Below are 13,900 nucleotides of genomic sequence, written 5' to 3'. Positions count from 1 at the left end.
TTCTCTTGACATTGGACTGGGGGCTTTGAGCATTTCCTTGAAGATCAGATCAGACTCTCGTACATTCTATCTGTCCATTTTTGTTGAACTGCTAAGTTATGGGGATGAAAACAAACAACACTGTTTTTTTTGCATCACACACACAGACAAATGTGATAGGCTTCTGCACGGTTCCTTTCTTCCAAATTCACTCACAAGGTATTGTTTGGTTCAAGGTACTGGGCAGTGAGACTGAACCTGAAGTCATATGTTTGCAAAATAAACTTCTTAAGCATATAACCATGCTGATTGAAATATTTTAAAATAATTTTGAAAATAGGAACTTTAAGTATGAAATAAAGGGAATTAAACTTTTAAATGGTTACAATATATAACAAAATAACTCGTTCAGGAAGGAAAGCAGCCTGTCCTTTTTCTTTATCTTTTGTTCATTCAAGGAAGTTTGCGGTATGTTAACGCCACTCCTTGCAGGCTTATAAATAGCCTTGCAAATTTCCAGGTCATATGAAATGCAAATGCCAACAAAACAAAAACACAAGAACAAAAAACAAAAAAAATAATAATAAATCCAGTAAATCGGTATAAATTGCATTATGTAAACATTTGTGTTGAAGAATAATAAGCAGGAGTCCCCAACCATCTTGCCACAGACCAAGTACTAAGCCCTGGATCATTTGGTACTGGTTTGCACAAAAAGAAAAAATTTTTTAATTTTATTTCTATCTTATTAACTATCACAGTCTGCAGGATGTTTTTGTATTATATATGTATTATATATGTAATATATTTATATTATATAATAATTAGATTATATATTGGTTTCAAATTTTGGTATAAGGCCAGCAGTTTGGGGGTGATAGGTGAGGTCAATTAGGTCAACCCCAGTGTACAACCGGCACTTATTTTATCAACCTCAAAAGGATGAAAGGCAGTCAACCTTGGCAGAATTTGAACTTTAACGTTAAGACAGACAAGATACTGCCAAGCATTTTGCCCAGGGCAAATTATACAAGGAGATGCTGATAAGTTCCTAACTTTGGGTAAAAGAAAATAGAGAAGGATCAGTTAATTATGATTTTATACAACACATTCCCCTCTCTGATTCACACACTTATTGCAGTGGTCCTTCAGTTTTTCTAAGCCCTGCAAAAGAACTTGGAAGGTTGGGCCTTCAACCAGGCCTTTCATGATACCCTTAAAGCCAGAAACCCCTTCATATATTATGTGCATTATTGTTTTGTTCTATGTGTGTGAGCCATGGAAAAATTGTCTTGCATGAAACCAGTCCATGGTTGCAAAAAAAAGAAACAAAAAAAAAAACGTTAGGGAGCATCACCATGAAGAACTGATAAACATTAAGAAAATGTTGGTTCATCTGAACAAGGAATGTATAAAATGGAAATTTAGGATGAAAAATATTTTACTGATGTTCTGCTATGAGATGATAAAAGAGCTCTTGGAAGTTGTGTAAAGATAAAAAGTTTATGGTGAATAGGGAAAGATAGGATTTAACTCTATGGTGAATTGAAGCAAATATTTAGATCAGATCTAAGGTGTGGTGGAAATGGCTTACATCTGAAAATTAAATGATGCAAGATAGATGTATTAATGAAGAGTTACTGTGTTGCAAATCTGTCTGACATCCGCCTGAGAAAAATGTTTTTAAAACTATGAGGACAAAGGAAAAAAGAAATTGAAAATTAATAATTTTCAAGGATCTTTCTGAATTGGAGGGAAGAGTTGAATAAGTTTAATATAGCTGCTGTTTACTCAACATAAGTAGAATAAATGTAGAAAGAAGTATGGGATGGGTTAACTGTGCAAAGTTGTCATTATTTAATCCCAGGTCAACTCTATTTGAGCAGACCTATGATCAAAGGTATTCCAGCTTGTCATTTTAGGGATGTGTAGGACAACACTATCTAATGTGACAGTATGGTGTAATTTGAGGGACATTTAGTTGCTATTTTTAGCTGGTGGAACAACCACAGAGATACCCTCGTTGGCTTGGGAAGTTCAAAGTATTTGGAAACTAAAAGCCCAAAATTGTTTATGATTATATACAATTTTTAGATGCAGTGTAATATTTTGTGGCACAGCTGAAAGATTAAGAAATTTGCTTTGCAGTCACTAGGTTCCAGGTTCAATTTCACTATGTGGCATCTTGAGCAGGCATCTTTTATTATAGCCTCGGATTGATTCAAACCTTGTGAGTGAAGTAAGGTTGATGGAAATTGTTTGGAGCTTGTCAGATGGACTGTAGCTTGAATTCAATGAGTTAAGCCTTGCCATACACTGTGCCATGCTGACCCTCCCCGAGAATTACATTAAAAGTATACATGTCTGTGGAATACTCAGCCACTTGTAAGTTAACTGAGTGAAATAGCCATCTGTTAACTGAACAGTTGGAATACAAGTTAAAACTAATGGAACTCTATTTTTATAATTTGGTGATTAAAGTAGATGCATCAATTTAGAGTTGTGAACACTGTTCTTGAGATTCTATATTGACTTCAGGGCAGTAATATTTTTTGGTTAAAAACTCAGAAACCAGTGTCCTAAATAAGGTTTTGCTTTGTTAGAAAAAAAAAAAACTGGAGACTAACATAATTTGTCTTGGAAATGTTTAATCATAAATTACAACAGAAATATATAAAACACAAACAATAGTAACAAGGCTTGAAAATGTGGATAGATATAAGGTTGGTATCTTGAGGGAACTATCACATGGAAGTATATCCAGCCTACTGATACATTACAATATATTGATTATGTAGATCTGACATGCAGTCTCGCATCTCCCATTTCCTATTTCTATCTAGTGGGAACATATAGGTGATGATTTATTTATAAAATAATACATGAAAATGTGTAAATATCTATATTTATTTTGTATCTCTTGTTTCAGTCATTAGACTGCAGCCATGCTGGAGCACTGCCTTGAGGAATTTTTAGTCAAACTAATTGACCCCAGTACTTACTTTCTTTTTAAGCCTAAGACTTATTCTATCAGTCTCTTTTGCCGAACCTAAGTTACAGGGATGTAAACACACCAGCATTGGTTGTCAGTCAGTGGTGGGGGTCAAACACAAACACAAAGACACATACTTCACAGATATATATACATACATTTATATATATATATATATATATATATATCATCATCATCATCGTTTAACGTCCGTTCTCCATGCTAGCATGGGTTGGACGGTTCGACCGGGGATCTGGGAAGCCAGAAGGCTGCACCAGGCTCCAGTCTTATCTGGCAGTGTTTCTACAGCTGGATGCCCTTCCTAACGCCAACCACTCCGTGAGTGTAGTGGGTGCTTTTTACGTGCCACCTGCACAGGTGCCAGGCGAGGCTGGCAACGGCCACGGTCGGATTGGTGTATTTTATGTGCCACCGGCACGGAAGCCAGATGAGGCAGTGCTGGCATCGGCCACGAGTCGGATGGTGCTTTTTACGTACCACCAGACCAGGGATCCTGGCTGGTTCAATTCGATTTCGATTTCGCTTGCCCCAACATGTCTTCGCAAGCAAGGGGGTTGGCATGGGTGCCTGTTGTACGGTCAGATTGGTGTATTTTACGTGCCACCGGCACATATATATATATATATATATATATATATATATATATATATATATATGCGATAGGCTTCTTTCGTTTTCTGTGTCTACCAGAAACACTCACAAGGCTATAGTAGAAGCCACTTGCCCAAAGTGCCATGCAGTGGGACTGAACCCAGGACTATGTGGCTGGGAAGCAAACTTCTTACCATACAGCCATAGCTGTGTGGTAAAAAGTCCACCTCCTATACTTTATTAACATCACCATTGAAAAAGGAAATATGTGCTGCAGAATTAGAATTGAACCCATGTCTCTCAATCTTCAGTTTTGACTAATTTGGAAGAAGAAAAAAAAAAAAAAGAAAATTATGAGGATTTTTATACATTAGTTTAAATTCAAAGATATTTTATAGGTTTGCTAAAAAAATTAGTAGTTGTTTAATCTCAAGGTAACTCTGACTGAGTGGCATTCCTATTTTGACAAAATGACTTTACAGTATTCTCATTTTATATGTTTATTCATTCAGTTTGCAAAGAAACAAAGAGAAAAAACCCTGTCCTGGAAGTTATCATTCAGTTGAAATCTATATTTTCTTTGCTTATGTTCAATAACAAAAAAGCTACATTGATTTAGGCTATATTGATAAATGATGTAATAAAGCCTCTACAATACTACATGAGTCATGGCTTCTTTTGTTAATCTAAGTATTGTTTGGTAATAGTACTAAACTTCAAATACCTTTTGTTATTTTCCTTTCATTTCAATAGTTAATCACCGTATATAAGTATCTGTCAACATATTGTTTCTGTAATTCTTCTTATGTTATTAATCATCCACTGGCTTTCTAGCTGTGGTATTCCTGTTTTTCGCATATCTACAAAAACACTGGGTAAATGTGTCTTTTCATCATCATCGTTTAGCGTCCGTTTTCCATGCTAGCATGGGTTGGACGGTTCTACTGGGGTCTGTGAAGCCAGATGGCTTCATCAGGCCCAGTCAAATCTGGCAGTGTTTCTACGGCTGGATGCCCTTCCTAACGCCAACCACTCCGTGAGTGTAGTGGGTGCTTTTTATGTGCCACCCGCACAGGTGCCAGACAGAGCTGGCAAACGGCCACGAACGGATGGTGCTTTTTATGTGCCACCGGCACGAGGGCCAGGCGAGGCTGGCAACGGACACAAACGGATAGTGCTTTTTACGTGCCACCGGCACGAGGCCAGTCGGGGCGGCGCTGGCAACAGTCGCGAAACGGAAGGTTCTCTTACATGCCACCGGCACTGGTAACACATCTGCAATTTCCATTGATTGATTTCAATTCTGATCCTCTTTTCTTTCTGAAAATGTTAAAGTGTTAAAATGATGGAGATGTAGCTGCTATTTCTTTCAGTTCAAGAAGCCATCAAGAGGCTCTGATATAGATACAAAATTATACGGAAATAATATCTGTGTACATTTTAAAATCATACAGTATTTCTTGGTTTTTCTTGCTAATATATGGCATCTGTTGAATTCCATATGACTGAATCATCATAATTGTCAAAAAGTTCAGCTCAAGTGAAAATTAAATGAGAAGGAGGTTAATTAAGGGTGATAATTGGTTTAAACACTTAGCAAAATATATTAAGACTTAGGTACAGATGTCGGTGCATGGTAAGAATTTTGCTTCTCAACCACATGGTTCCAGATCCAGTTCCACTGCATGGCACCTTGAGAAAGTGTCTTATACAACAGCCTTAGGCTGACTAATCCCTTTTGAGAGGTTTTGGCAGACGGAAACTGAAAGAAGCCTGTTTGTGTGTGTGTGTGTGTGTGTGTGTCTTTGTGTCTGTTCGTCCACCACCACCGCTTGACAACTGGTTTGAGTGTGTTTACATCCCTGTAACTTAGCAGGTCAGCAAAAGAGACCAATAGAATAAGTACCAGGCTTTACAGAAAATAAGTACTGAGGTCAATAAGTTCAGCTAAAATTCTTCAATGTGTTGCTCTAGCATGACCACAGTCTAAAGACTGAAACAAGTAATAAATAGATGATAAAAAGGTTGTAACTGATTTAAACACTTAGAAAATATTTTCAGACTTGCTGGAGTATATTACTGAAGTAATGATACCTTTAGTATATTTGATATGTTCATTACAGAAGCAAAAGTAAATCAAAATAGCTTAAGAGAACATTTTTATAACATGTGTAAAGCATGTGTAGAACCTTACATAGTGTTATGTAACATGTTGAGAAATAAAGATATTATATAGGGCCATGGTGAAGGTTGATCATATATCTGCATAAGCCTGGGCAAGATTTGTTTTTGAGGAAGGCCAGTAGAGTTGCCTTTGCATGAAAGTCTCCTCTCTCCATACTATCAATGTTTATCCCAAAGTAAAAAGAAAAAAAATACCAACCAGCTTGGTCTGATAGAGCTTGGCACCAGTATCATAGTAGATATGTCTGTCAGAAGACAAAGATTCAAAGCAGACACTACATGGTGTTTCATTTGACCCTCTAACAGTTCTGCCAGTCCTCCATCTTCACCCTGAAAGGGTGGAAGGCAAAGTTGATGGTGGTGAAATTTGAACTCAGAACACAGAAAGTTAGAACAAAACCCACAAGACTGTTTATCCAACAATCTAATGAATTTTTCCTAGTTTGCTGCCTAATAAAAATATTGCATTATAAAGCATACTTATTAATATCTAATGTCATAATGTTTTAAAATAAAAACCTTTTGTGAAAGAATGTTGTAGTGATTTAGTATCATATGTAGTTTCTTTAACTGGGTTGTATTTCAAAACTTAAACTTATATAAATTATTATATATTACAACTTCTTGTTCTCTATGTTTATGTTCAGTATGTTTATTCCTCTGGTTTGCTAAAGAAAACCTCCTGCCCTGGAAATTATAAGGTTAAGAAGAAAATAAAGCTATGTTAATTTTAGTTATATTGATAAATGTTGTAATAGTTCCGTCTTAAAGCCTTTTTCCTGTATTATTTGAACCACAAATTCCCTTGTAAATGATGTAAGTGTAGTCTAGCAACAATAATAATAGACAAAGACGTAAGCGTAGTCTAGCAACAACAATAAGCTTCAATATAATTATTGTTATATTCCTTGTGAAATGTCCCCTTCATTGTTAATAGTTAATAACCTTATCTAAGTTAATAACCTTATTTATTGTCACTCATCCTTGACTTATTTTTTCTCTTATCAGGGTTTGTTTATAGTATTTATTTCTAAGTGTTAATCTGTTCATGCTTATTTGTTAGACAGTAAGTCTCAATGAAATATAAAAAAAATACAATGTTGTATAGTTTATAACTTTGCTGTTTTTTTATTCCTCTTACATTGAAACTTTTATTACATTTCTCTCATTCCATGCTGGCATAAGTTGAACAGTGCAGCTTCCACAGCTCTCTTCAAATTGTCATTAGTCATTTGTTGATAAGTAACTCCACCTTGTACTTTAATTACAAACCACTAATTCCTGCTTGTCTATGGTATAGTTATATTCTGAGTATTGCGTTCTTGTTTTATCTTCATTCACCCCCACCCCTCCATTAATTAATGCCAACTCACATTTGTTTTATTATTTAAAAAATTTTTTATGACTTTGTATCTTATGAAAAAATGTTCAAATTCTTTTAATTCTGCCATACATATAAATTTGACATGGACGATTCTTTCTTGTCTTGGGATTCATGGTCAAATAGCTGGGTGGAATTGTGTGAAAAATTACACAGATGTGTAGAATGATTTGGTGGTTATGCTGGGCTTTTTTATTGTTTTCATAGCTTCCATGGTTACCAAGATAATCTACTATAATAATACTCTTGTGTTTATGAATGGGAAAGGAAGGGGTAATAGATGAATAAGGAAGGAAGGGGTGATGTCATTTTTTTCATAGCTCCTATGGTTCTGAACTAGAAAATTGGAAACAAAAGTAATATTGGTTTCAAATTTTGGTGCAGGGCCAGCAATTTTTGGGAGATGAAGTAAGTTGATTACACCATCCCTGCTGTTCAGCTGGTATTTTATTGACTTTGAAAGGATGAAAGGCAAAGTTGACCCCAGCAGTATTTGTAAGTCAGAAGAAATGCTGCGAAGCATTTTTTTCCTGTGCAGTAGCAATTCTGCCTGTTCTACCACCTTAGAAACAAAAGTAATATGGATAACTATTTTAAATTTGTTTACCACTGAGCAACAAACACATCTTTTCTTCAAGACCTTCCTATTTTGATTTTACAACTTTTTAGTCATGTTTGTTTTCTTGCTAAATCTTATTTCATATTTATTTCTCTTTAGACATGGTGACTACAATCTAGATATATCATTTCAGTTGCAATTATCTATTGATCTTGATATTATTATGGACTGAAGGCAGCAAGCTGGCAGAATTATCACTGTGCTGGACCAAATGGTTAGCAGCATTTCTTCCAGTTTTTTTATGCTTTATGTTCAAACACCACCAAAGTCAATTTTGCCTTTCATCCTTTTGAGGTTGATAAAATAAACTCTAGTTGAGTACTGGGGTCAATATAATCTACTAATCCCCTCCCACCAAAATTCCAGGCCTTGCGCCTGTAGTAGAAAGGATTATTATAGACAGGTCTGATGGATGCCAAAAAGAATAAACTCACAATTCACAGTGATTCATTTCAATTTCTTAGAATTTAAAGGATAATATAAATTTCTTTCAGGATACAGTTCTAACTTATTACAAATAATCTTTTCTAGAAAGTCTATATCTACCTTGTAGCTAGGGAAACTGAGATAAGTAGAATCACCATCTTTAATTGTGTATAAATCGCACCCTTAATATAGTGTTAAATCATGGAAGAAAACTTTTTCTCTTCATAGTTTTAGCATTGCCCCTTGTATAAGTCACACCTTAGTTTTTTCAGTTAAAATTGAGTATAAAATAGTGTGACTTACATACACATAAGTAAATACAGTAAGTGAATTGTGCAGAGATTAAAACAAATCTGAACTCAGGAGCCTTAAGCTGGCAGTTCAATACTTTAATAATCCTGCAACTTTTTTAATTTGCAGGAGATGATGAAATTATTCTCAGAAATTTAAGATTTGTATCAAATGACTAATTATTGCATCACCTTGATCTCTACATAGCCTGTTCATTAAGCTTAGCTTATTGTGATAAGGACTTTTAGGATTAGAGGCCAAACATGTTGCCCAGATCAATATCATTTGGTCCCTGGGCGAGCTTTAGCAACAATTCACTCTGTTGTATTTTACCTACAGATGTTTAGGCTGGACATCAGCTGCATTAGTCTGGAAGAGCCTGGAAACATCATAAGGCACTTCCTCTCTTGAATATCTTATAAAAATTCTTTAAAATGTGCTGTTAAAATAAAAGATCTAATATTAAGATTGGACACACCCCTATGTTGATTTTTGTTTTGAAATTTCATTTGTTATTAATAAAACTTTAAAACTATGTGAATAATTTTTTTTTCTTATAATATATGTTTGATTTTCCTACTAGAAAGTTTTACATTCTTTTGAGTCTAGTTAGTAATTGTTTTGTAACTGATTAATTTCTTGATCAGTTACATAAGTCAAGGCAACAGAAGAGAAAAATAGAAATTGTGCAAATACGACAGCTAGATCATTCTCACGCACATTCCTTTGAAAGACACTGGTTTTGTTTCAGACAATTTTTAAAATAATGATGAATCTAGTAAAATAACTTTATTAGTATCAAGCTTGTGTTTGGACCAAATTAAGACAAATTTCAATCGAAGATTTTAATTTAGGCTACTTTAAAACTGGTAATTTGTGTCATAGAACCAAGGGCAATTACAGGTGAGTTGATATCAAAAGGGATTAGCTCTCTTGATCCCAACTTGCCTTGATAACACGAGTAAAGGAATGGTTTCAACAAGAGATTGAAAGTAGAATACTCATTCAGTTTCTCTGGAAAACTCATCTCTTTTAGTGTATATTACCAGCTGGTTGACTATTACAATTAATAAATAAATTATAAGTTATAGTGTGTGTCTGTATGTATGTATGTGTGTGTGTGTGTGTGTGTGTGTGTGTATGTGTGTATATATATATATATATATATACATATATACATATATATGCTGGAGAAACAAGCTTTGACAGGAGACACAAAAATGCATACTTTCCCTTGTAGAGAGAGGGACAGATAGAGAACAGTGAAAGGGGGAGAAGAATTAGAGTTCCTTGAGGACATTACTCAGATTACTGACAGTGGCTCATGGGTGGATGTTGTCTACCTTGACTTTGCTAAGGCTTTCAACTCTGTGCCACACAAAAGGCTTATGGTGAAACTCTCTGCAATGGGTGTGGGGGATGACCTTTTTAACTGGTTGAAATCCTTCATCCTCAGCCGAAAGGAGGTAGTCACAGTTCTAGGACAGCACTCTACACCATATGAGATGTCATCGGGTGTACCACAGGGATCTGTCCTTGGCCCCCTCTTGTTTGTGGCATACATTAACGACATAGATGCCAATTTAAAGAATGCCACAGTATTGAAATATGCAGACGACATCAAGCTGTACCTTGAAATCAAGAGGACAGATCCTGATGTCTACAACTCTTTCCTGCAATCAGACCTAGACACAATGCAGCAATGGATCACAGACTGGCAACTGAAACTGGCTGTGGACAAGTGTACCACCATGCATTTTGGGAGAAAAAACCCTGCGTTCACATACTCCCTCCACAACACTGATATCAAGAAATCCTCTTGCGAGCGTGACCTAGGCATCACTGTCAGCAGTGATCTGCGTTGGTCAAAGCATATCTCTAAGATTGTCAGGAAGGCCGAGGGTGTCTTGGCATCACTCAGCAGGTCTTTTGTTAGCCGCTCTCCAGCCATCTATTTAAAACTGTATACAACTATGGTACGACCACACTTGGAATTCGCATCATCAGTTTGGAACCCCTATCTTGCACAGAACATTGACCTCCTGGAATCTGTCCAGAGACGTGCAACCAAACGCATACCCTCCATCAGACACCTACCATATTCTGAGCGCCTTGTTTCCCTGGGCATGGATTCACTGAAGCTCCGGCGTTTGGCGACAGACTTGGTAAACACCCACAAAGTTATCAACCACCTCACCAACAACAACACTGAACACCTTTTTGATCTCCATGTGTCTAACACATGTGGACATGCCTACAAAGTCAGAAAACAATACAGCTCCCATGACTTTCGGAAACATTTTTTCACGCTCAGAGTTGCTGAAGCATGGAATAAACTGCCTGCGTCAGTTGTTGACTGCCATGACACTGCATCTTTTAAGGCCCTCATGCTTTCCGAAATCCGCCGAAACTTCACCTGATTATATATACACTTTAGATGAGTTGTAGTGCACCTGAGCACTGTACACAATTATTATTATTATTATTATTATAGAAAGGATTGGAGAGGAAAAAAGAAGGATGAAGAGAGAGCTAAATAGAGATAGTGATTGTGTCGCATCAGTATTATTAAGATAAAACTTACTTGGAAGTGGATGCATGGCGTTCGATCATATAATAATATAAATAATATATATATATATGCATATATACATACATGTACATACTTACATATATATGTGTATACACATCCATATATGGGTTGGCTTTCATTTGTTATTCAAATGTGTTAACATTTTACTGACAATTGTTTTGGGATTAAGGTAGTTAAATCTTGCATTAGAAATATTATGAATTCAAATACTCTGCTTGAGAAGGGTCTATGAACAAAAGGTTATGGCATTTGAATGTGTTCTGAGAATGAAGATATTGAAGAGCAGTATTTCTCAACGGAGTTCCAAATGACCCTTGGGGGTCCATATGAAATTTTGTTGTTAAAATATGTGCAGTAAATTGATTATACTTCTACAGTACACAAAACAAATATAATAGGATACTTTAAACATTGAATGGCTATCAGGGTCCATCTGAATAAAATGGGAATCGAAGGGGTCCATATGTAAGGAATGGTTGAGAACTACTGTTGTAGTGTATGAAACATTGGGTTAACTGTCCGGGGATTTTAAATTAGAAGCAGTATGTTGTTCTGCTTTTTAGTGGCAAAATCTATGGAATCATCTTTTACTCTTATGTATTATCAGTTTTACTCTCTACATGTCCAACCCATACCAGCATGGAAAATGGATTTTAAAGGATGATGATGATGATTTTTTTCTTTTTTGTTTCATTTCGAGTGTGATTGTAATTATTTTTAGTATTTATTTTCTAGCAGGAATTATTTAAAATATTAATATTTTATTTCAGACACCCTTGGGAAACTGTAGTGAATGCTGCATGGCAAAAATACCCTAACCCTATTACACAGAGTGTTGTAGGTGTTGATATTGTTGATCGGTATGTTGATAGAAATGGTGTCTTGAAAACTCATCGACTTCTTAGTACTTCCTGGGGTTTACAGCCTTGGGTAACTAGAGTAAGTATTTCTTCAGTTTCTTTTATATTAGCTGTTATTAGTCATTTTGAAGAAAATACTTTTCTTGAGATTGTTATATCATTTTCAGTTTAATAGACTTCTTTTTCACCTGTCAAAATAGATTAGATCTTTACAGTTGTCAAATTAATTTTTGGCTATTACATTTTTTAAATTGAAGCATTAATGAAAGCTATTTATGTAGCTAATACTAATTAATCACAGTTTTTGTAATTATCAACTAAGCAAAGAATACTGTACTGAAAATAAAACTATTAGTTTGTAATTAATATGTGCCTGAATGGTACGAGGTTAGTTTCCCAACCATATGGTTCTAGTTTCAGTCCCATTGCATGGCACTTTGGGTAAGTGTCTTCTACTTTATCCCCTGGCCTACTAAAACCTTGTGAGGGGACTTGTCATGTACGTGCGTATGTGTGTATGCGCGCGCGCATTTGTCCCCCACCATTGCTTGACAACTGCTATTCTATTTATCTCTTATGCCAAACTTAGCAATTTGACATAAGTGGTCAATAGAATAAGTACTAGGTTTAAAAAAAAGAGAAAAAGAAAATACTGGGATTGATTTATTCAACTAAAACCCTTTAAAGTGGTACCCCAGCATGGCCACAGTCCAGTGATTGAAACAAATAAAAGATAAAAGATAGTTATGACAAAGTAAGTAAATAGTAGTATCCCTCTGATTTGCACATTTGAAATAGAAATTAATTTACATCATAATTATCATTATATTCTGTAGAGATGAAATAAAAATTATTGTAATTTTATTTTCTATTTTATCCAGATTGTTGGCATTGACCGAACATGTTTTGCTAGTGAAATTTCAGAAGTTGACCCACGCTCTAAACGAATGACCTTACAAACACGAAATGTAAGTCATCTTTTTTAATGTAGTATTGTTAGCTTATGCGTGAGTGTGTGTGAAATATAATGGTGGTGGTGGGTATTTTGGTGGCTATCATTTGATTTGATCTCCATATTAAAAGAGCAAAAGTGGAGTTAATGTGACATGTGTAATGTCCACATTATCTATTCACTCATTCTCAAAATAAGAATATTAGAGGTAAGAAATATTAAATTCATAAAGAGAAAATGAACATTTTTGATTGTCATAACTAGCAATTTTTCAACACTTAGTAATATTACTATTGCAATTAAGATTAGATTACCAGAATGCTCACTCTAGTTTTAATAATTTTTACTTAAGAGAATTAAGATGCATGACTTAATAACACAATTTGAATAGCAGCTGTTATTTCCTATTTGCTTACCCCTAGAACACATGAAAAATGGCTAATATCACCTTCAAACTTTTGTTACACTTATTCAAACCCCAAAGAATTTCTCTCAACACATGGCTATGATGCTCCCTCACTACTGCTCATGATCAGAGATGTACGTATTGTTAGTCACTAAGGGACACGCTCAAGTGGTTACACTCAAGTAACTGACAGGCAAATATGTGAAATTGAGCAGAATATTTGCTATAAGAATATTTGTCACAGCAACTCAGTGCTGAATCTGTCTGAAATGTATTGGGAAATAGGTCAACTTCAAAACATTGATGTCTATGTCACAAAAGCTAAGTTTGAAGGGAATAATAGTCATTTCTTTTGATTTCTAGATAGAAACATACAGGAAATAACACTTATTGACCAAAGACAATATATATATATATATATATATATGTAAAACTCTTATGAATCAGTAAGATTATGAAATTTATTTTACAAGTATGTGGCTGAGATGCTTTGCTATGAAATTGTTAGAGTACTTTGTCTTCATCTGAATGCAGTGTAGTGTGTCAGAGATTGAAATGGCTAGCCTATCTCATGTGAGGAAGTTACCCCTTATTGTGGAGTATAT

At 35.2% G+C, this 13,900-nt stretch overlaps 1 protein-coding gene across 1 annotated transcript in view; it reads left to right on the top strand.

Annotated features, from left to right (window-relative positions):
* Positions 1–13,900, top strand: part of LOC115212796 (PRELI domain containing protein 3B) — a 34,895-nt gene that overhangs the window by 12,543 nt on the left and 8,452 nt on the right. The window contains exons 2-3 of the mRNA XM_029781501.2: positions 11,848–12,016; positions 12,819–12,905. Coding sequence (XP_029637361.1) covers positions 11,848–12,016; positions 12,819–12,905 — 256 coding nt within the window. The remainder of the gene's footprint in view (positions 1–11,847; positions 12,017–12,818; positions 12,906–13,900) is intronic.

The sequence above is a fragment of the Octopus sinensis genome, linkage group LG1 (genome assembly GCF_006345805.1).
Source record: "Octopus sinensis linkage group LG1, ASM634580v1, whole genome shotgun sequence".
Taxonomy (NCBI): Eukaryota; Metazoa; Mollusca; class Cephalopoda; order Octopoda; family Octopodidae; genus Octopus; species Octopus sinensis.
Note: the sequence above shows the minus strand (reverse complement) of the source record. Positions and strands in the feature narration are given on the sequence as shown.